Source organism: Aegilops tauschii, chromosome 7 (assembly GCF_002575655.3).
Source record: "Aegilops tauschii subsp. strangulata cultivar AL8/78 chromosome 7, Aet v6.0, whole genome shotgun sequence".
Taxonomy (NCBI): Eukaryota; Viridiplantae; Streptophyta; class Magnoliopsida; order Poales; family Poaceae; genus Aegilops; species Aegilops tauschii.
The window spans coordinates 119,675,975-119,695,916 of record NC_053041.3 but is presented as its reverse complement, the minus strand read 5'-3'; the positions used below and the strand labels follow the sequence as shown (position 1 = coordinate 119,695,916).

Sequence of the window (19,942 nt, the reverse complement as noted above, 5' to 3'; positions counted from 1 at the left end):
ACCAGAAGTACTTGTACAAGCGAGCGGTTGTTCGACGCCATGCCGTCCTTTGCTCTCAAGCAAGAGACATTCCGGTTCCTATATCCCGAATAAATGTAGCAATATAGGAAGAATGTGTAGAACTACGTGCAATGTAGCTTCAATAACGAATGTATATAACAATGTAGCTTCAATAGCGCCGGGGGTGCATCCTAACTCTGTCGTGCTTGTGTCTATGCCGCCCACCTGCATTGATCCCAGGCGCTTGAGACATGCTGCGAGATGCACGCCTTTGCGGTCCGTGGTGGCTTTGATGAGCTTGGGTATCTTCACGGATATCCATGATGTGTGCTGCTAGTTCGGTGTGGTCAAGGCGACGAGGATGTTATTTAATCGAATGATGGGTAAGAACGCTATGTCCTATGACACTGTTATTTGTGTGCTTCGATTTTTATACTTGAATAAGATTGAAGAAGATGTGTCTATCATGGATCCGGATCATCAAGGAAGATCACTAGCGATAGACCACTATGGGCAAGGCATGGCAGCCGCTGTCATCGTCACTCCCTCATCGGAGCCGGACAAAATTTATTATAATAGACAGTAGGAAAGTTGTCGTGTTAAGGCCCCATAGCAGCTGCACCAAAACAGCAACCGTTGCCGATGAAGAGTGGCGTAGATAGGAAGGATCCAACCTGAAGACACGCGAACATGAACGCACGACGATATCTATATTTCAATATAAAATGACCCAAAGGGGCGGATCCAACAAATTTCGACCATCAAACCATGTCAATCTAATAACCCATGTTGCTCTAATGACGAGGCATGAACATGTTTAACGTGTAATTAATATCATATCAAATTTCAATGCCTACACTATCCACGAAATTTTCACTCTCATATCGGGTACACATTTACTGTGGTGAAAAAAGAAGCAAATAAAAGTTCACTTTTTCTTTTTGAAGCTAAATAAAAGTTCACTCAAACAGCAAAGGGCAGCAGGTTACACCACGTGGGCACAAAACCCCCCGTTCCGACCTCATCCTGATATCCCCTCGCCGCGAACCAACCATCCATCACAGCACAGGAGGTTCCGCTTCCTCCAGAGAAACAGAGGAGCGGCTGAGGCGAGTCCTTCACCTCGGTCCAGCCAAGATGGCATTCGCCGCCTCCACGGCCTGCTGCAAGCCGTCCGTGCTGCTGGCCCCTCGCGCCTCCTCCTCCTCCTCCTCGTCCCAGGCGCGCCTCTGCAGGCCGTCCACCTCGGCCGCGTTCCACGGCCTCAGGGCGCCGGCGTCGGCCTTCGCCCTCGCGCCTGCGCCGCGCCGCCGCGCGGCCTCCGCGGGCATCGTCTGCGGCAAGGTGCGTATGCAAGCCGGCTAGCCATCTCGCGCTCTGGAGCGCGCTGGTGGCGAATTCGTGCGCGGTGACTGAACACTGAAGTGTGTTGGGTTTTGATGGTGGTTGGTTGGTTGCAGGTGAGCAAGGGCAGCGTGCCGCCCAACTTCACACTCAAGGACCAGGACGGCAAGACGGTGTCGCTCTCCAAGTTCAAGGGCAAGCCCGTCGTCCTCTACTTCTACCCCGCCGATGAGACGCCAGGCTGCACCAAACAGGTCAGTGATTTTATTTTATTTTAGCGACAGCTTTGTTCATCCATCAATTAATCAGTCCATCGACAAAATAAGCAGTTTACAAAATGAGACTATTTACCACTTCGTTCGTCGGCATGACTATGGATCTTTAGAAGTCAAAATTTTACTTTTAAAAATAACAGTGATAGTAATACTTTTGAATTTTATAATAATAGGCCTTAGAAACAGAGTGCGTAACAAATTTCAGTCGTCCAATAATTATTTGTGCTTAATACGGATTTGGGGCTCTAGTACTGTTTAAATCACACTGTCAAGTATCAAGGGCGTGTCCCCGAAAAATATAAGTATCAAAGAAATACCATGTGACACCTATGGTAAGTAATCCAAACCATTCAAAAAGAAAAGAGCGTAAGGAAATGCTGCCCAAAGACTTGGTTGACAGGCAGTTTTAGCTGACCTGGACTCTATTATTATTTTTAGGGCTATGGCTTAGTCGACTAAGAAATACAGTTATTTATCATTTGATACTAATTTATGTCCAATTAAGAATTTATTGTACTTCTATACTTGCACAAATATCAATGTTCTTGGCATGAACTTGGAAGTTGGAAATAGTCATTTCTCGCACATTCAATAAATCACAAAAATCGTCTCCACATCATCGTCCACTAGGCAACAAACACATGTCACAAACTAAAACAAGAGGTGAGCTAGCAAACTGTTTTTCTCAAATAGTCCACATCTCTCTACCTAACTATTGCCTCCTTCATCCTTCACATTGTCAATGCAACCTCCTTGGCAATTGCAGTTGCCTTGCTACTAGACGTGGATGTTGCCACTTTCTTCCTCAGTCGGCATGATTCCATCCTTTCTAAGCTCTTCGTCTTCCTCCTTGCCCACCGCCATCCACCCTCCACCTCACGCCTTCCTCTCTTTCTCTCCTTTTCCACCTTCCTTGTATAAGTCGCCGCTAGGTCTGTTCCTTTGGCGCATTAAGCGGCGTATGGCGCTGAAATGTCCCACCAAGCCATTTTCTAATCCTCGGGAGGAGTCAATATCGTCCGTCCACCCTTCGTCACCATCTTAATTTTGTTTTCGAACAACCGACAAGAACTCTACCTTTTCATCAAGAAGAACAAGAATGCGCCGGATAATAAGGGAAAGTAGCCAAAACCGATAATTATGCACACACCGACCGCAAGGTCACGCATCAGGCGAGCTGTTGGATGCGCCATTTGAGCAACCGAAGCCGGCATCCTACAACAAGATCCGACATCCACGATGGCCCCAACAAGACTGCACACTAGATAGGTCGATGAATCAATCACCCAAGAAACAAGCAGAGGCGACACTCTATAGCACCACGACGGTTTTCGTAGCCTCCGCTCCGACTTACAAACGAAAGCGCAAACACACAAGCCGAACCGAGGCCGCGCAACAAATGAGCCACTGGTTCCGTGACCCGGGCCGGTCAGCCCCCTCCTACTTCATCCCCTCCTTTACATTCCTCATGTTCCTCCGGTTGGTTGCGTCGTGCAATATCGATCTCGGCGCAGATATTCGCGCAGAAGATTGTTCGTTCTATTTTTTTTCCTTGTGCGGCAGATCATTCATTTATATTTGTTGGATCGAGCCTGACATAATATGATTTAAATGCAATAGTTCTATTGTTTGCCACTTGTTAATATATCATATTTCGTCCAAATCAGATCATTCGCCAGAAGACATTCACTCCTCTTGGTTCAGCCGGAGCTAGCTCACCACTTGGGTCTCCCTTCCTTTCCAAACGCCATGGCTCCACCACCATCCAAGCTAGCCTCTCCTCCCCTAACCCCACTCCACGGCAACAAAAACACGTCGCCATGACCATACCGTCCCAAGAAATCACCGAGGCAGCGACGCCGAGGAGGCAGCAGCCCATCGATGAGGAGGCCGTCGCCAACGGAGATGGCCGGACGTGCGAGCTGCCGACGTGGGCGCTGATCGGCGGCATCACGGTGGGCGTGGCGGTGGCGCTGGCGCTGTCGGTGGACGCGGGCCCGGCGATGGCGCTGGGGCCGGAGGGGCCGCTGCTGGAGGAGTTCTGGGACAACATGCGGCGGTACGTGCTGTACGCGCTGACGGTGAGCACGGGGTTCGCGTGGGCGCTGGTGCAGCCCATCTACGAGCTGCTGCGCAACCCCATCACCGCCGTGCTGATCATCGTGGTCATGGCCGGCGGCGCCGTGCTGACGGTCCAGGTCATCAACGCCATGGCCGGCAACTCTGACTTCGTCTACATGTACGAGCAGTAGCTCTAAATAGCTAGTTAGGGTATTTGTACGTAGTATGTCTGGCTGATCTTGGACGAAACATGCATGATTTTGAGAGTAATAAAAAGGTGACACATATTAGACCAGCACATTGGATCGATGAACTGTGTATCTGCATGTGATAGTGATTGTTGTCCGTTGGATTGGATCCAATTCGAAGCTGAACGTGTGATGAAAAAACAGGCGTGCGCGTTCCGGGACTCGTACGAGAAGTACAAGAAGGCGGGGGCGGAGGTGATCGGGATCAGCGGGGACGACGCGGCGTCGCACAAGGCGTTCGCCAAGAAGTACCGGCTGCCCTTCACGCTGCTGAGCGACGAGGGGAACAAGGTGCGCAAGGAGTGGGGGGTGCCGTCGGACCTCTTCGGGACGCTCCCGGGGAGGCAGACCTACGTGCTGGACAAGAAGGGCGTGGTGCAGTACATCTACAACAACCAGTTCCAGCCCGAGAAGCACATCGGCGAGACCCTCAAGATCATCCAGAACCTCTAGCTGATCGATCGATTCGAGGATCGTACTACGATTTTTCTTCCCTTCCCCATGCCTAATATCTCCGCCCCGCCTGTATCTACATTACATACATGCTGAACATGATCCATGCGTAGAGCTGTTTTGATGTGTAATCCAGTACGTACGTGTACTGCGTATGTTCAGTTCGCCAGCAGTGTGCACCTTCGTCAAGGACGCCGTTTTGTAAAATCTATCTACTTTTAAACCTCGTCTTCACACTCTGAGCGACACGGAGCCATTGACTAGTGCGTACGCGTTCGACACGGCTCCTGTAAATTTACCAGAATCTACTGCAGTTCAGCTTTTGTAGTACAACTCTCTTTGGATGGGGAAAAGTGCAACGCTGGCATCGCCCGCAGGAACGCAACTGGTATCGTGCACGGCACGGGGATTTTACGGAGCTACGCCTATCTGCCACGAACTAACCCGAACCTTCTTTTTTACCCAAACTGCACTGCACAAATGGATGATAAGCTAATGACAAGCCCTCGTGGACCAGGTGGCCGGCCATGCGCTCGGCGCTCACTGGTCCGGTGGCTACTGGTCACTGGGCGGCAACCGGGTGTGCAACGGCTCGTCCTATCGCCAAGCCGAAAGGCCCCCCCACCGTCCCGACCGGACCGGCTCGCATGGGCGGGGCGATACCGCTAGGCGCGATTCGTTTTAGTACTGTCTTCAACTCTGGCTACAACTTGTCAGGCTCAGTTTTAGCGGTAATCCATAGCTGATCATGGGCACAGATGCTTCGAATGAACAGCAACGTCGAAAAAAGAAACGAATCTGAATATTTCGCACATCAAAGACAAACGAATTTTCTAAAGGCGTGCAAAATTTCATGGCGATTTGACGTCGGAGGAGCTTGGGACAGGGAAAACGACATCATTGCTCCAAAATAGAAAACCGTGAGCCTTTCTCAAAATGCCGATTTTCTTTCTGACCAAAGATATCGAAAGAAAAACAGATTCAGTAGTGAATAGTGACGTTATTGTTCCGCATATTCAATGTTGGTTTGTTTTTTTTCATAGCTCACATCTCATGATGTGTTTGAGCTTGGACTTGTGCATAGCAATAGAACATCACCCTATTAATATCTTGTATTCTTTATTAAAGGTAATGCTTAATTATCTAGAACATGAGTACCTTGTGCTGCTTTAAAATTTCAAGCTAGCTGATAAACAAAGAGTACATGTGGATCGTCGATGAAAAAAATCATAACAAATAATTGTCCAACTCATTTGGAAAAATAAATCCGCCCGCTCACGTATATGCATCTCCTCTCTTGCATAACAAAAAAAAATGTGTAGTTCTGATGTGTTTGCCAACAACTTTGTACTGGTAATTCGGGAAGTGTTCGTCACCCTCCCTCTAACAACGAGGTTGGGTCTCGACAATTTCGCTCTGATGAGTAGATAGGATAGGCTTAGTCCCTAGAGGTGTTTCATCGATGGTGGGATCGGCACCGCGTCAGAATAAGATGGCTCTACTTCTCTCAGACCATGATGACACTCGAAATCAGCGGCGTCGAGAAACAAATAGCCATTCTGTCTCGTTGGGCTATGTTCCGGTGATGTTAAGTTGTGGTGGCTGATGTTCTACATCCTCGGGCAACAACATATATAGCTTGTGCAGAGTGTGTTGGTGTTTTGGAGTGTGACGCACAGATGGTGTCTTTTCAGACCATGTTGGATGAAGATTGCAGCACCAGGATCTGGTGGATTCGGGGATGATCCCCGACTGACGAGTCACGAAGACTCAGGTATGTCGCATACAACAAGTTGTTAATCAGCTCGATCAATAGGCAGCATGCTTTGCAACAGAGCTCTTTCAGTGTGGCGGATGCTCACGTCCTTCTCTGATGGTGCATATTCCGTGGCGGAGCCCAATGATGGGCTACTAGTAGGTTTGGGCACGGGGACCTCCAGGGTCTCTTGGAGTGACCCCTTGTACACAGTATAATTTGTTTGTTTTAATACAGTACAAACGCAAACGTTCATACAACACATACACTAATCCCTATAAACGCACGCGCACACACCCTATCTCTATGGGCACCTACGGGAGACTAAACCGATATATAATCTTGAGATTTACGAACTCACCATAGGCGCTTCCGTAGCCGACCGGTACGTCACCTCCCAGTGAACGAGCATCACCCGAAAGCCTGAAATAAATCCAGAAAAATATGAGCAGCACTGTCGAGCTTAGGACTTAAACCCTAATGGGCTAGTTCCACCATAAAATAGCTAACCATCTGAGTTAGACTTAGTCCGTCACATTGAGACTTAGTCCGCCATAAAATAGAAAACAGGGTAAAAAAGACATGGAAAACATATGAATAACCGAGACTTTTGTGGACGTAGCATATACCTCCACCCCACACCTTTCGACTGCAGTAGGAGGAACAGTAATAACACCACCAAATTATTAAGAAGGAAAATAACAAGATGGAAAATCCGGCATCCGGCACGGCATCTCCCCTAATCCCTCCCCGCCGATCCCCAGCATCTTCCGCCGATCCGCACCTTGGCCTCCCCATCCAGCGGCCCAGATTTAATCACCCACCCTCCGCCTCCCCACCCGCCATTAAATACCTCCCTCCGCCTCCCACCTTCCTGCCCACCCCGCTCACTCGCTCCCTCCCCTCCCCCAGACGCAAACAGAGCAGCCACGAGGTGACGAAGCCAAGAAACGCCGGCGATCGGCGGTCGAGAGTTCGATATGGACATCCTGGAGCAGCCCCTCGAGGCCGTCGCCTTCCGCATCCACTCCCTCCCCGAGGCCGCCGCGGCGGGCGCCGCGGCGTGGACCTGCCTCGCCGCCGTCCTCGCCGCGGCTGCGGCCGCCGGCGTATGGCGCCTGCGCTCCTCCACGGCGCCGTCCGCTGTGATCTCGGATGATGTGTCCAAGCCTTTCGTGGAGCTAGATACTTCCCCGTCGATGATGGTGTCTTCGGAGACGGAGAGATCGCTAGGGAGATCGTCTGAGGCGACGATGTCGACGTCGCTGCCGGCGCTGTCGCCGAGGGAGCGGTACACGGCGTACTACCACGACACCGGCTGCGTCGGATGCTGCGACGTGGAGAGCGACGAGGAGGAGGAGGAGGAGGAGGAGGATCGGGATCCGGAAGATGACTACGGCGTGTACGGGCCGCCCGAGCAGGCGGATCCTTTCGAATGGGAGGTGGTGAGGCCTCTGCTGCCTCTCATGCCGGCGACGGCTGCTGAGACTGGCCGGTACCTGAGCCCAAGGGCGCTCAGCGGCAGCGTGGTGCGGCTGTGGGATCAAGGCGCCGATAGGAGCTTCGTGGCCGCGGCTGCGGCGAGCCGGAGACGGAGCGGTAGAGCTGGCACCGTCTCGAGCTTCTGATCACTAGAGACGACTGTAGCGCCATCGCCCTCGATTTTAGATGATGAAACTGGCAATAAATTGTAATCTTTTAGGTGGAAGCAAAATGTTTCCGTAGCTTAATTATAGATAGCCGATGTACTGTGCACATACAATGTTTTGATCCAATCAGTTATTGCTTGCAACTCGTGTCGAGCTCCTCTGCTGAATGCTGTCGACGCCTTGCGATTTCCAACACCTGTGGCCCTGCAAATGCTAGTAGTTACCACTGGCAGTAACAGAGCAACCACTAGTGACATGAATCAAGAGACGACGTTGATGAGCACGGTGAAGCAAAAAAAGCTTATTTTCCTCCATGGCTGCAGTTGATTTCATGTTGACAAAATGGTTTGGACGTGACGTTTCTTGCCAATCACTCGGGACGACAGGATCTCTGGCTCAGCTGGGCACGACACGCAAGTCCACCCCAACATGTGATGATGTGCCTCACCTACCTCTGCACCCTTCCAGAAGGCGCTTTCTTTCTTGGCACTCTCCACTAGCAAAACAGCAGCAGCAGCAGCAGCAGACAGAGTGATCAATCAAGCAACCAGCCAGTCACCAACAAATTCACCACACGACAGCGTGTCAGGAGAGGACAGGACTCTGTGAACGCCACATGCCTCTCCGATCCGGATGACCGGCGCACGGTGCACGTAACCGTACGTCAAGCTGAGGCTGATGGTGGTAATGGCAGCAGTACGTCAAGCTGAGGCTGATGGTGGTAATGGCAGCAGTAGCTGAGCCGCCACCGGACATTCAGACGCACGATCCGTATGCCCGTTGCACCTACCGCGGCGCCCATTCGTTGGCTCGTTCGCGCGGCGGCTTGTCCTGGCTCGGCTCGGGGACGGCCGGGCGCCTTTCCGCCAGTGGTGTTTTAAACCCTGCGTGAATGGCCCAGGACGGACGGACGGTTGGTGGTCGGATCTCGCCGCCTGCGTAGATCGGTCTCGCAGCTGCGGTGTTTTTTTTTTAAACGGAGGCAAAAGATCTCATATATTAAATAAGGAGAGAAGAGTTTGTTACAACGGTTTATCCAAAGGTTTGCCTCGTCGACGATGGTGTTGAGTAAAGTTGGCGGAGGAGCGCTCTTATGCCGAAACACTCTTGCGTTTCTCTCATTCCAAATGACCCACGAGACAAGCATGGCGATCGAGGCCTTCACTTTTCGGTTGGTGGTGCCCACGGCGCTCATGCTCGCCCACCATGCCTTGACTGAGTCGAACGAGCTGCGGTGTTTGTGGCTCTAGTGTAGTGCTACGGTGGTTGTACTGGGCGCGTTTTGAGTGTGTTGGGGCAGCTTTGATTACCTCGTGCCAGCATCATGTAATGGCGGCTGTTGTTTGACTGGACGAACAGCTCCATCGAGTAAATTGCAAGAAACCATCATTTTGATGGCTAGGTTAGCAGAAAAAAACACTCTTGTATAATCTATTTACAAAAAACACTGATCGACGGATTTGGCGCAGGTCGCCGACGACGAGGATGCCCGGGCGTTCTCGGGGATGGGCAGCACTCGGTCAGAGGGAGGAGGAGGCGCGCGGGAGAATAGCTCGGGGGACGAGCTGCACTTTTCCTCAGGCGTTGTTGCCGCTGCACGGCGAGCAAAAAAAAACATATGCTTTTTTCTTTCAATGACAGGTGAACCCCACATGATGATAACATTACCAAACGCCGCCGTTACATATGAGACATTAAGCAGTGCCATGTCAGTCTGACTAGTGGGCTCCATCTATCATAAACGCGATCAATAGAGCCAAATCCGTCGATCAGTGTTTTTTGCAAAACGATTACACAAATGGTGGCATTTTTTGCAAAAGGAATGTAGCGTAGTGTTTCTGCTAATCTAGCCTTCAAAGTGGTTAGAGAAGGTGTGTATGTTGCCGGGCTGGAAGAATTACCGGAGTGGCCGACATTTCTGTTTGTATAATTATGTTTTTTTTTGTCGTCTTGGACAATGTTTTACTCCTTGCATGAATGGCCCAGGACGGACGGACGGTTGGTGGTCGGATCTCGTCTCGCCGCCTGTGTAGCGTGGATCGGTTTTGCGGCTCTGCTGCAGTGGCGTAGTGGTTGTGGTCGGTGCTTGGCAGCACATAATCATGGCTCTTCTTTGTCTGAACAGTACTCCTCAGCAGGCAGACTCGACAGTCATAATTTATCCAACAGGTTTCTCTCCACAAAAACCTACACCTTCACAATTATAAGTTGTTTTATGTATTTCAATATGGACTGCATACAGACTGAAATGAGTGAACAAACACACAAAAACACGTCTATACACATCTGATTCAGAAAAAAAGCTGCTCCCTCATATTAACTGTCGCTGATTAACTTTGTGAACAAAGGGAGCAACTAACAACACTAAACACAACAACAACGCAGTAGACACAAAACAAGATCCACTCCCCAAAACCTCTGGAACAAGCTTTTATTCCCTGTCCTCCAAATAATATCGCCCATGGGGTGTCACAAACACAACTTGTTTATTCAGTATTCACCCACTGCCAGTGTACAACACTGATGATCTTGCACTGACCAAGGAGCTCATAAAATGAGAACAGATCCAAGTCCGAGGGCACGGGGGCTCTCAGGGACGATACCGTAGTGAAGTTACATGATGATGCTAAGGTACAAAACTGATGGCTGTCTTCAGTGTGGCTTTGGCACGAACCCATCTACCGCGAAGTTTCGTGTAGCGGCAGGTAACGCCAGTCGGACGCCGTCAAGTTCGGGCTTCGCTATTACTTGGCAGCCAAGACGGGACCTGAAAAAGGTTATTTAACAGATTATTCTTGATCCTAACATTTAACATTTAACATATAACAATTAACAATTTTCTTTTAGGAAGTAATACTATAGTACAAAGCCACAATGGCGTTTATACATCTACAGCCTACCTGTATGGCCATGTGGGATAGCATAATTAGCTATTCTATCAATTAGTTCTATCTGATTTCCGTTCATCGCTAATAGCCTAATACAAGGCCTCATTCGGTTTGAAGGATTCTCATAGGCAAAACATAGGAACGGGGATTCCAGAGGAAAACTTCCATTAAATGCATTGGGTTTGTAGGAAACGGGTGCAGTATTCCTTAGGAATACTATTAATTTCCTGTGTTTTTGGAGGAAACTACACATCCCCTCAAAGCTCATTTTTTGCGTAGGAATGAGGCAATGCAATTCCCGAGGATGGCAAGTGCTATCCTATCATACTCCTGTACTACTTTTGAGTCCTACACTTTGGTTTCCTCCAAACCCTGAACCTCCTGGTTGACACTGTAGCACTACTTATATGGTTCCTAAAGGTTGCATATATAGATGCTGGAAGGATTTTTTTCACAATGGCGCAATGAATAAGTACTCCCTCCATCCCATAATATAAACTTGCAAAACGATCTTATATTATGGGACGGAGGGGGTAGATTTTAAGATATTTCGATATGCTTGTTTGTATGACACATAGATACTACCAAACTTGAGGGGTTCATAAAAGATGGATAAACAAAAAAGAATCCTTTAGCAGATAGATATCCACTTACGTTTCTGTCAGCCCAAATGCAAGGTCAAGCATATCATTTTCCTCATCTGTTGGATCCTCTAGCTTGTTATAGTCCTTTACATCCTGGATAAGATTCAATTTGCTAGTCAGAAGAACTTTCAGCTTCTATAACTGAAGATTAAAAAACAGCATGGGTTATATCTACAACATACCATAACTATGACATGACAAGTGGAACATGCGAGCGACCCTTCACATGCTCCTGCAGTAACCAAAAATCCAAAATACTAGGCAAGGTTATCACCTACAACTGAAATCAGCTGACAAGATCTTAAAAGGACACATTAATATGCCTATTTAAAAAGTGATCAAAGATAGTAACATGATGTAACAGACAGTGCATGTGATGGGGTGTGAGGTGAATAGACAGATAGTTTAAAAACCTTCAAGTTCTATGTCATTTTCATGAGCAGCTTCTAACATGGACATTCCGACAGGAACACTTATCGTTTTCTCAGTGCCATCCTTGTTCACAAATGTTACAGAGATTCTGCACATGGAAGAGAAAATTGCTCTTGTCAGAAGACCAGTTCTTTACTCCATGTCAAATATTTCTCAAAGCTGAATACTAACATTCAGTAAAACCGATCACGCTATTTCCTCAACATGTGGAAGGAGCAGCCCATCAGAAGGCGATAAATGTTAACAAAGAAAAATAAAATTAGGAAATGGTCTGGACTAATATACTGCTTACTCCAAAGATACAAAGATGCCTAGGTGTTTAAATTTCATGCTGCATAAAAAAATGGAAGAAGACAAACACACTCACTTCTCCTTGTCGTCACCGCCTTCATCATGATGACTACTTGTTGTTGCGGTGGAGAAGAGGATGCTCTTCTGAAAAACAAAGACCAGTGCAAATGATAAATCATCACTTCTGTACACACAAACAGATTTCACCAGAAGGTTTTTTTTTAACAAGCAGAAGGCAATGTTTGCTTGCACATATGTGGAGGCGGCAAAACGATATAGAGGTAGAGAAAAGAAAATCTTTACTTTTTGAAAAAACTTCAAAATGAATCTGAAACACAAAGTACTGTGTGCATCATGTATAGAAAAACAATTCTATTGATGCTTTGGTTATATTCTCGGCCGCAGCAGGAACAGAAGGCAATAGGCAATAACATGTTCTATACTAGCAATCACAACGATTATAACCAAGGTTTTTGAGTCGCCAAGTCAAGCCAAGTCGCCGAGGCTGCGGGTAGTGGCTTGCTGGCTTGAGTCAGCGACTTGGCTTGATTAGTCGCCCCAAGTCGCCATGGCACAACAGCACATAGAGCCGCAGAGCACATAGATATACAGCAGCAGAAGAGCACATATACAACAGAGAAAATATACTACATCTAAGCAGAGCACATATAGAGCCCACCCTGCGCTCTCTTTCATATACTATATCTAAGCAGAGCACATATATGGCCCACCCTGTGCTCTCTTTCCTTCGGTCCTCCTCCTTCCGCAGTCCCCACATGATCACATATACAACAGCAGCAAGCCACGCGAGCCAGCGAGCCAGCGAGTCGTGCGACTAATCGCCCCAAGTCACCGGCGAGCCACGCGAGTCGCGCGACTTGCTCCCTGAGTCAAGTCACCTGCGCGAGCCAGCCACGCCGCGACGACTTGGCGATTAGTCGGCGACTAATCGGCGATTAGTCGGCGACTAATCGGCGATTAGTCGGCGACTCAAAAACAGAGATTATAACAGTACAAAAGGACTAACCGCTGGGGCTGAATGCCGGCTGAGACCTCGGTAGTAATTGCTGCTATGGCTTGACAAGTTTCCTGCTGCAAGAAGTCAACGATTTGAGAATGCAGAACCAAATAATACCTTCACCAAACTAGGCATGTGTAAACCCGGAAGGTTTCTCAAAAAGGATTAAAAGAGGATTCATTGAACTGCTTGGGAAAACCTCACTAAACCAAAAGTTCAAGGAGGTGTTGGATTCAGAGACTCGATGCTTTTTAACCAGGCTTTGCTCGCTAGACAAGCCTGGTGTCTTCTCACTTTCCCAAACACTTTATGTGAAAGACTCCTCAAGATCATATACTACCCAAGAGGAACCTCATTGATACAGTTTTCAAAAATGATGCATCGCCTGGCTGAAGGGGAATTGAACATGGCCTCGACCCTCTTAAAAAGGCAATTATCTGGAGGATTAGGGATGGAAGTAAAGCTCATATTTGGAGGGACAATTGGCTGCCAAGGAATCCTAACCTAAAGATCAGTTCAGAAAGGGGAAGTTTAAGATTATCTTGAGTCAAACAACTGTTGATCCCAGGAAGAAAAGAGTGGAACACTCAACTGATTGCAAGAACTTTTCTCCTACACGACACTGATCAAATCCTGAATATTCACCTCTTCGAGTATAAATTTGAAGATTTCATAGCCTGGAACTATGAGAAAAATGGTATGCTCTCCGTCAAAAGTGCTTATAAACTGGCTTATAACCACACTGTTGAGAGTCCTGTGCAGGAGGGTGCGAGTAGAGCAGGTGACTGTTCTAGACCTATTTGGCGTAATATTCGGTCTGCCCCTATGCCTAATAAAGTTCATGCTTTCGTCTGGCGCTTAGCTGCTGATAACTTGGCTACTAAGAGAAACAAACTGAAACATACCCTGGAGGTTAATAGTCCATGCTCTATATGTGGTGTTGCATAAGAAGATAGTTTTCATGCAGTGGTTAACTGTACAAAGGCAAGAGCTCTTCGTATGGAAGTTAAAAAGGTGTGGGATATTCCTGAAGAATCTCAGTTTGCTTATACAGGAAAAGATTGCTGCTGATCTTGATTGCAAATCTGAGTAAGGAGACCAGGGGGCTGGTCCTCCTTCTTTTGTGGAGAGCGTGGCACCTGACAAACGATTTAATCCACAATAAAAGAGAAGCTCGCATAAAAGATTCAGTTATTTTTCTTCAAAACTATATAGCTAGTCTCAATATGTCCTCGCATAAAAGATTCAGTTATTTTTCTCCAAAACTATATAGCTAGTCTCAATATGTGCAGCTTAAAGCTGCTGGGTGACTATAAAGGCAAAATGAACAGTCGATGTTTGAGCCTGGAATTAGTACACTGACACCAGCAGAGGACGTGTACAGCCGAAATGAACCCAGTGAGATGTTGTGTTGGTTGGCGCCATTATCCGGCTGGACGAAAACTAATGTAGACGGATCCTTCTCTCCAGCGACAGGTGAAGCTAGCATTGGTTTTGCGGCTAGAAGGTCTGACTGTTCTGTTCTCTTTGTGCAGCTCTTCTGTTACTTGCTCGGATGCAGAAAATCTGAGCTGTTAGCTACCAAAGAAGGAATTGTAGTTGCTAATACCTGATGCCAGGGCCCCTTTTCCAGTGAAACTTATTGTGCCTATGAATGCTAAAGGGAGCAACAGGCCCAGAAAATGCGGGCTTATCAACAAAATCATAAGTGTTCGGAGTCAAGTTGCAGACATCCAGTTTGTGTGAGCGAAGAGAGAGTTTAATAAAGTTGGCCATGAATTAGCGCTGAACGCTAGAATTATTGGTTTGGTAGGGTTCTGGCTTAATTCTACTCCTGACCAATGTCGGGCATTGGTTTCTGAAGATTCTAAGAACCTTATGGCTTCAATGAAACAAAGCTCTCTCTTCAGTGACAAAATAAAATAAAGAATATGACTCCCAACTCAGGAATCGGCTAACATAAACAGTGGCTATCTCATTACAATGGTAGCCACAAAGAATTGGGTCCAAGCGCAGCGTGCTTCACGTATGCATCACATTTATACAAATTCACGTTCTTCGGACATTCCTAATTAGGTCCAAGCACAACCATTTTCTCCTAATTCCTAATGTAACAGATGTAGTGTAGCAGGAAGGGGTGGAGAGACACCAACCAGCTCTGGTCTCGCGCACGAGCCGCGCCCCGAGTTGAGAGATCCTGGAGAGCATGGCAGCAGCGGAGCCTACTGCCTCCGAACCCTAGAGGAACAATTCAAGAAACCACGAATCAGCACCACAAACGCCGGGCTGCAGGCCCAAAGAATCACCACGCAGAAGCAAGAGAGACAGTCTAGCAGCGGGAGCGATGGATCAAGGGAAAATCAGGAGCGGCGGAGGAGACGAACCTCGCGGAAGCGGTGGGAGCCAGCCGCCGGTCTCCTTCCACGGCGGCGGGAAGGGGGGAGGTAGGCGGCGGGTGTGGTGGAGGAGGCTGGCTGAGCCGTGGTCGATTCTCGAACCACCGCCGCCTCCAGTACCGTGGGCCGTAGGTAAGTGGGCTGGAGAATGGCCGTTAGATGGGCCGAGAGGAAAGCCCGTTAGCTAGCACATAAGAGCCCGGAGGAAACCCTTCCCTAAACCCTCCTCTTTCCTCCTCCCCACTCCGTCCGCCGCCGGACGCCCGCCGCCTCCACCGAGGCGAAACCTACGTCCCGCCGCCGCCGCCTCACGCCGTAAGTAGCCGCCGACTTTCCCCTCCGCTCTCCGCTTCCGTCCCTGCGTGCCGACCATCTCGCATAGCCGTGTACCCGTGATGATCCTCGCGGATGTCTGCGGATGTGGACTTTACTTGTGTAGATTTGTGGACTTGGTTCAACATGCCCATGCTCGTCCCTGGTTGAATCTCTCAAGAGTTTGCGAATAGAGCAATTGCTTCTGTTTTGCGCCATGTCTCGTATCTGACTGTAGGATTTGTAACAAGCGGCTCAATAAGGGTTGGCTGATTTGATGCAGAAGATAGGGGATGGTTGATTAGTAGTTTTCGAATTTGATATTATTATGATTGATTCAAGGCTGCCGGCTAGTTTAGCTGCAGCCGATTTAGACACCTGGCGTGGTATTTTGTCAGTAGTTGGAACTACTGCTGCTGTCTTCCTGCTTTTATTTGTGGTAATTTTGTAAAATCCATCAAGTATTTGACGCGATGAGAATGAAAAGCATGCATGTGTTGCAGTTGCACTTCCTCCTATGAGAGGATGTTTCCACCATGTAAGAATGGTGTGAGTGTTTCAGATCCTGAGTTAGTGTTCTGGTCTGATGCAACCAGTTGACCATACTAGTGGTTCAACTATTTTTAGCTACTGAGAAAGAAACCGGACCTTGACTTGCTGGTATCTAGGTGTGTAGATGTTCTTTTTTTCTTTCATATAAGAACGGTGTGCATGTTTAAGGTCCTGACTTATTCTCCTGGCCCTTTTGTCTTATGTATTTTATAAATCAAAGGTTTCCTTGTGTGTAAATAGGATGCACTGATAATGATGGGCATGAATCTATAGTCTTCACATGATTTTAGATAGATGTTTTTTATGCGGTGCTTGCTAGATTTCTCCCTGGCTATGTTTTTTGGAAATTGTGATTTCTTGCATTTGCTTGTACCCGTTTTTCCGCATTGGTTTTTTCACCTGTTTATCTACATAGGATTGACATGACATTTGTTTGTATCACAGGAATAAGTAGCCAAGCTTTACATCGGCAAGATGGTGCAGTATAATTTCAAGAAAATCACTGTTGTCCCTCCTGGGAAGGACTTCATTGACATAATCTTGTCCCGCACTCAGAGGCAAACACCAACTGTTGTCCACAAGGGCTATGCTATCAACCGCATTCGCCAGTTCTATATGCGCAAGGTTCGCTATACCCAGCAGAACTTCTATGAAAAGTTGTCCACCATCATCGATGAGTTCCCCAGACTGGATGACATCCACCCTTTCTATGGCGATCTCCTTCATGTGCTCTACAACAAGGATCACTACAAACTTGCCTTGGGTCAGATCAATACAGCTAGAAATATCATTGCAAAGATCTCCAAGGACTATCTGAGGCTGCTCAAGTATGGAGACACCCTGTACCGGTGCAAGTGCCTGAAGGTAGCTGCACTAGGTCGCATGTGTACTGTTCTAAAGCGTATCAGTCCTAGTTTGGCATACCTGGAGCAGATCAGGCAGCACATGGCCAGGCTCCCATCAATTGACCCAAACACCCGTACTATCTTGATTTGTGGGTATCCAAATGTTGGGAAGAGCTCTTTCATGAACAAGGTTACGAGGGCTGATGTGGACGTACAGCCTTATGCTTTCACAACAAAATCCCTTTTTGTTGGCCATGCAGATTACAAGTATCTGCGGTACCAAGTGATTGACACTCCAGGGATCCTTGATCGTCCTTTTGAGGACAGGAACATCATAGAGATGTGCAGTATCACCGCTCTTGCTCACTTGAGGGCAGCTGTGCTGTTCTTCTTGGACATCTCTGGTTCTTGTGGGTACACTATTGCTCAGCAAGCTGCACTCTTCCACAGTATTAAATCCTTGTTCATGAATAAGCCTCTGGTCATTGTGTGCAACAAGACTGATTTGCCGCTTGACGGGCTTTCTGAAGAGGACATGAAGCTGGTGATGGAGATGAAGTCAGAGGCTATGAAGACTATACCTCAAGGTGGAGATCCTAGTGAAGAGGGTGTTTTGTTGACTATGAGTGCTTTAACAGATGAGGGTGTGATGGCTGTTAAAAATGCTGCATGTGAGAGGCTTCTTGAGCAGAGGGTGGAGATCAAGATGAAGTCAAAGAAGATCAATGACTGCTTAAACAGGTTTCATGTTGCTATGCCCAAGCCTCGTGACAACAGAGATAGGCCTACTTGTATTCCTCAGGCTGTTCTTGAAGCTCAAGCGATTGCTGCTGCAAAGGAAAAGAAGAAACTTGAGAGGGACCTTGAGAATGAGAATGGAGGTGCTGGTGTCTATTCCGCCAGTCTCAAGAAGCATTACTTGTTGGCTGATGATGAATGGAAGGAAGATATTCTCCCTGAGATATTGGATGGCCATAATGTTGCTGATTTCCTGGATCCGGATATCTTGGAAAGGTGTGAGGAGCTGGAAAGGGAGGAGGGTCTTCGCCTTGAAGAAGAGGCTGCTCAGGATGCTTTCATGATTGATGGCCATGATGAATTAACTGAAGAACAGCGAGAGATATTGGGTAAGATTAGGAAGAAGAAGGCAATGCTCATCCAAGAGCATAGGATGAAGAAGAGTACTGCAGAGAGCCGTCCTATTGTTCCAAGGAAGCATGACAAGGATAGGAAGTTCACAACCAAGAGACTGGGCAGGCAACTCACATCCATGGGCGTTGATCCTACCGCGGCTGTGAACCGACTTCGCAGCCAGTCAAGAGGCCGTAAGCGTGAGAGGTCACTGAGCAGAGCTGATGGTGACGACGCTATGGACGTTGATGGCCAGCACTCCGACAAGAAGCTGCGTACGAGGTCGAGGTCTAGGTCCAAATCACGACCAATTGAAGAGGTCGTACCAGGTGACGGGATCCGGGACGTTGCTCAAAAGAAGAAGGCCATCAAGAAATCGAGGGACTCTGTCAAGAACAGGAACAAGGAGGCTCGCCGTGGAGAGGCGGATCGCGTCATCCCCACCTTGAAACCGAAGCATCTCTTCTCTGGAAAACGAGGAGTTGGAAAGACCCAGAGGCGCTGCTTGCAATCACTCGATCAGGTACGGAAACTGTGCTTTCACTTGGTTATTCTTCCACCTAGTTAACAAATCTTTCTGTTTTCCCCATATGGATAGGGTTATTAATCTTGAAATTATGCTGATTTTGTAAACCGAATGCAAATGTTAGAACCAGCACTGATCTTGTAGTCAATTGGTTGCGGTGTAGTTAGCTGAGATTTCTGTTTATGGATTATACTGTACTGTCAAATTGGATTAGTAATTTCCTCAATTGATATGTAAAAGCATCGTCATTATAAACTTGTGATTGGTGATGCAAGCACTCTAGGATCTTATAGAGAAGTTTGTAAAGTATTGCTTGAGCTACATCCACATGTTTATTGTAAGGTTGAAGCTCAGCCCTTTCATTTTATCCTTATGCAGGAACTATTGGATCACTGCCATTTTTCGTGCGGGGCATCGGGGGAGGCTTCAGTGTCAATCTGGCAGCTGGAGATACTACTATCTATTGCAATTTTATTTTTATCTGGCATTTGCTCTGTGTTCCGCTTTGTTTGTTAGACTACATTGTTGTTGAACTATATGGTTGTACCTTCGGTTTACTCTGCACTTGTGCGGAGCGGAGTCAAATTTTGTTTGATGGTGTTATTAATGTATTTGAACGGGCCGCTTGTTTTCCTTTTCGTGAAATGTTTTGATACTGTGATATTGCACCTTGGTCTGGAACCTGTGAGTTTCAGTAATTTCAACGTGCACCCCCTCAGTTGCGCTCAGCATTGTCTGGCCCCAGTGCTTGCGGTTGGTAAATGGCAAGTGCTAGTTGTTTCTCAAGAGGAACTTAATCATACTTGGTGAGTTATCTAGTCTGGTGAAATAACTTGGTAGGGTTTTGACCCCTCTTGTTGTTTTAAAACTTAACAACTCTGCATGTTCTACTGCGAGTTATAACTTTATTCTTTCTATACTCACTTGGATACAAGGCATACAACAGTGCATGACAAAGTTCCCAGTCTAGACAAAGTTCTTAGTTTGGACAAAAACATCAGTCTAGCATGGGAGTCATGCATGGCTGATTGTACAAATTTTGAGGCACTTCAGCGGTGGCATCCCTCACGCACTATAAAAAGGAGGGCTGAGCGCTGTGAGAAGACACAGACGAGACGGAG

At 47.7% G+C, this 19,942-nt stretch overlaps 4 protein-coding genes across 6 annotated transcripts; 3 read left to right on the top strand and 1 right to left on the bottom strand.

Annotated features, from left to right (window-relative positions):
- Window positions 1-988: 988 nt before the first annotated feature.
- On the top strand, window positions 989-4,570 carry LOC109752731 (peroxiredoxin Q, chloroplastic). Of its 2 annotated transcripts, none has more exons than XM_020311631.4 (3): window positions 989-1,344; window positions 1,461-1,598; window positions 4,073-4,570. In XM_020311631.4, exons 1-3 carry the CDS (start codon window positions 1,138-1,140, stop codon window positions 4,379-4,381), a joined length of 654 nt encoding a protein of 217 aa, XP_020167220.1. In that variant the 5' UTR covers window positions 989-1,137; the 3' UTR covers window positions 4,382-4,570. The 2 variants fall into 2 exon arrangements, with proteins under 2 accessions (XP_020167220.1, XP_020167219.1); XM_020311630.4 differs by having other exon boundaries at window positions 1,001-1,344; window positions 3,287-4,570.
- Window positions 4,571-7,026: 2,456 nt separating this feature from the next.
- LOC109752758 (uncharacterized) lies at window positions 7,027-7,929 on the top strand. Its single transcript, XM_020311651.4, has one exon. The coding sequence runs from the start codon at window positions 7,118-7,120 to the stop codon at window positions 7,763-7,765; it is 648 nt and encodes a 215-aa protein (XP_020167240.1). The 5' UTR covers window positions 7,027-7,117; the 3' UTR covers window positions 7,766-7,929.
- Window positions 7,930-10,187: 2,258 nt separating this feature from the next.
- Window positions 10,188-15,596, bottom strand: LOC109752760 (uncharacterized). 2 transcript variants are annotated; one of them, XM_020311657.4, is made up of 8 exons: window positions 15,444-15,596; window positions 15,213-15,297; window positions 13,069-13,133; window positions 12,118-12,185; window positions 11,732-11,838; window positions 11,501-11,550; window positions 11,329-11,411; window positions 10,188-10,553 (listed from the first exon to the last, which is right to left on the bottom strand). In XM_020311657.4, exons 2-8 carry the CDS (start codon window positions 15,265-15,267, stop codon window positions 10,439-10,441), a joined length of 543 nt encoding a protein of 180 aa, XP_020167246.3. In that variant the 5' UTR covers window positions 15,268-15,297; window positions 15,444-15,596; the 3' UTR covers window positions 10,188-10,438. The 2 variants fall into 2 exon arrangements, with proteins under 2 accessions (XP_020167246.3, XP_020167247.3); XM_020311658.4 differs by having other exon boundaries at window positions 13,069-13,130; window positions 15,444-15,576.
- Window positions 15,597-15,636: 40 nt separating this feature from the next.
- Window positions 15,637-19,459, top strand: LOC109752746 (nucleolar GTP-binding protein 1-like). Its single transcript, XM_040397036.2, has 3 exons — window positions 15,637-15,770; window positions 16,764-18,818; window positions 19,200-19,459. Exons 2-3 carry the CDS (start codon window positions 16,794-16,796, stop codon window positions 19,335-19,337), a joined length of 2,163 nt encoding a protein of 720 aa, XP_040252970.1. The 5' UTR covers window positions 15,637-15,770; window positions 16,764-16,793; the 3' UTR covers window positions 19,338-19,459.
- Window positions 19,460-19,942: the final 483 nt, after the last annotated feature.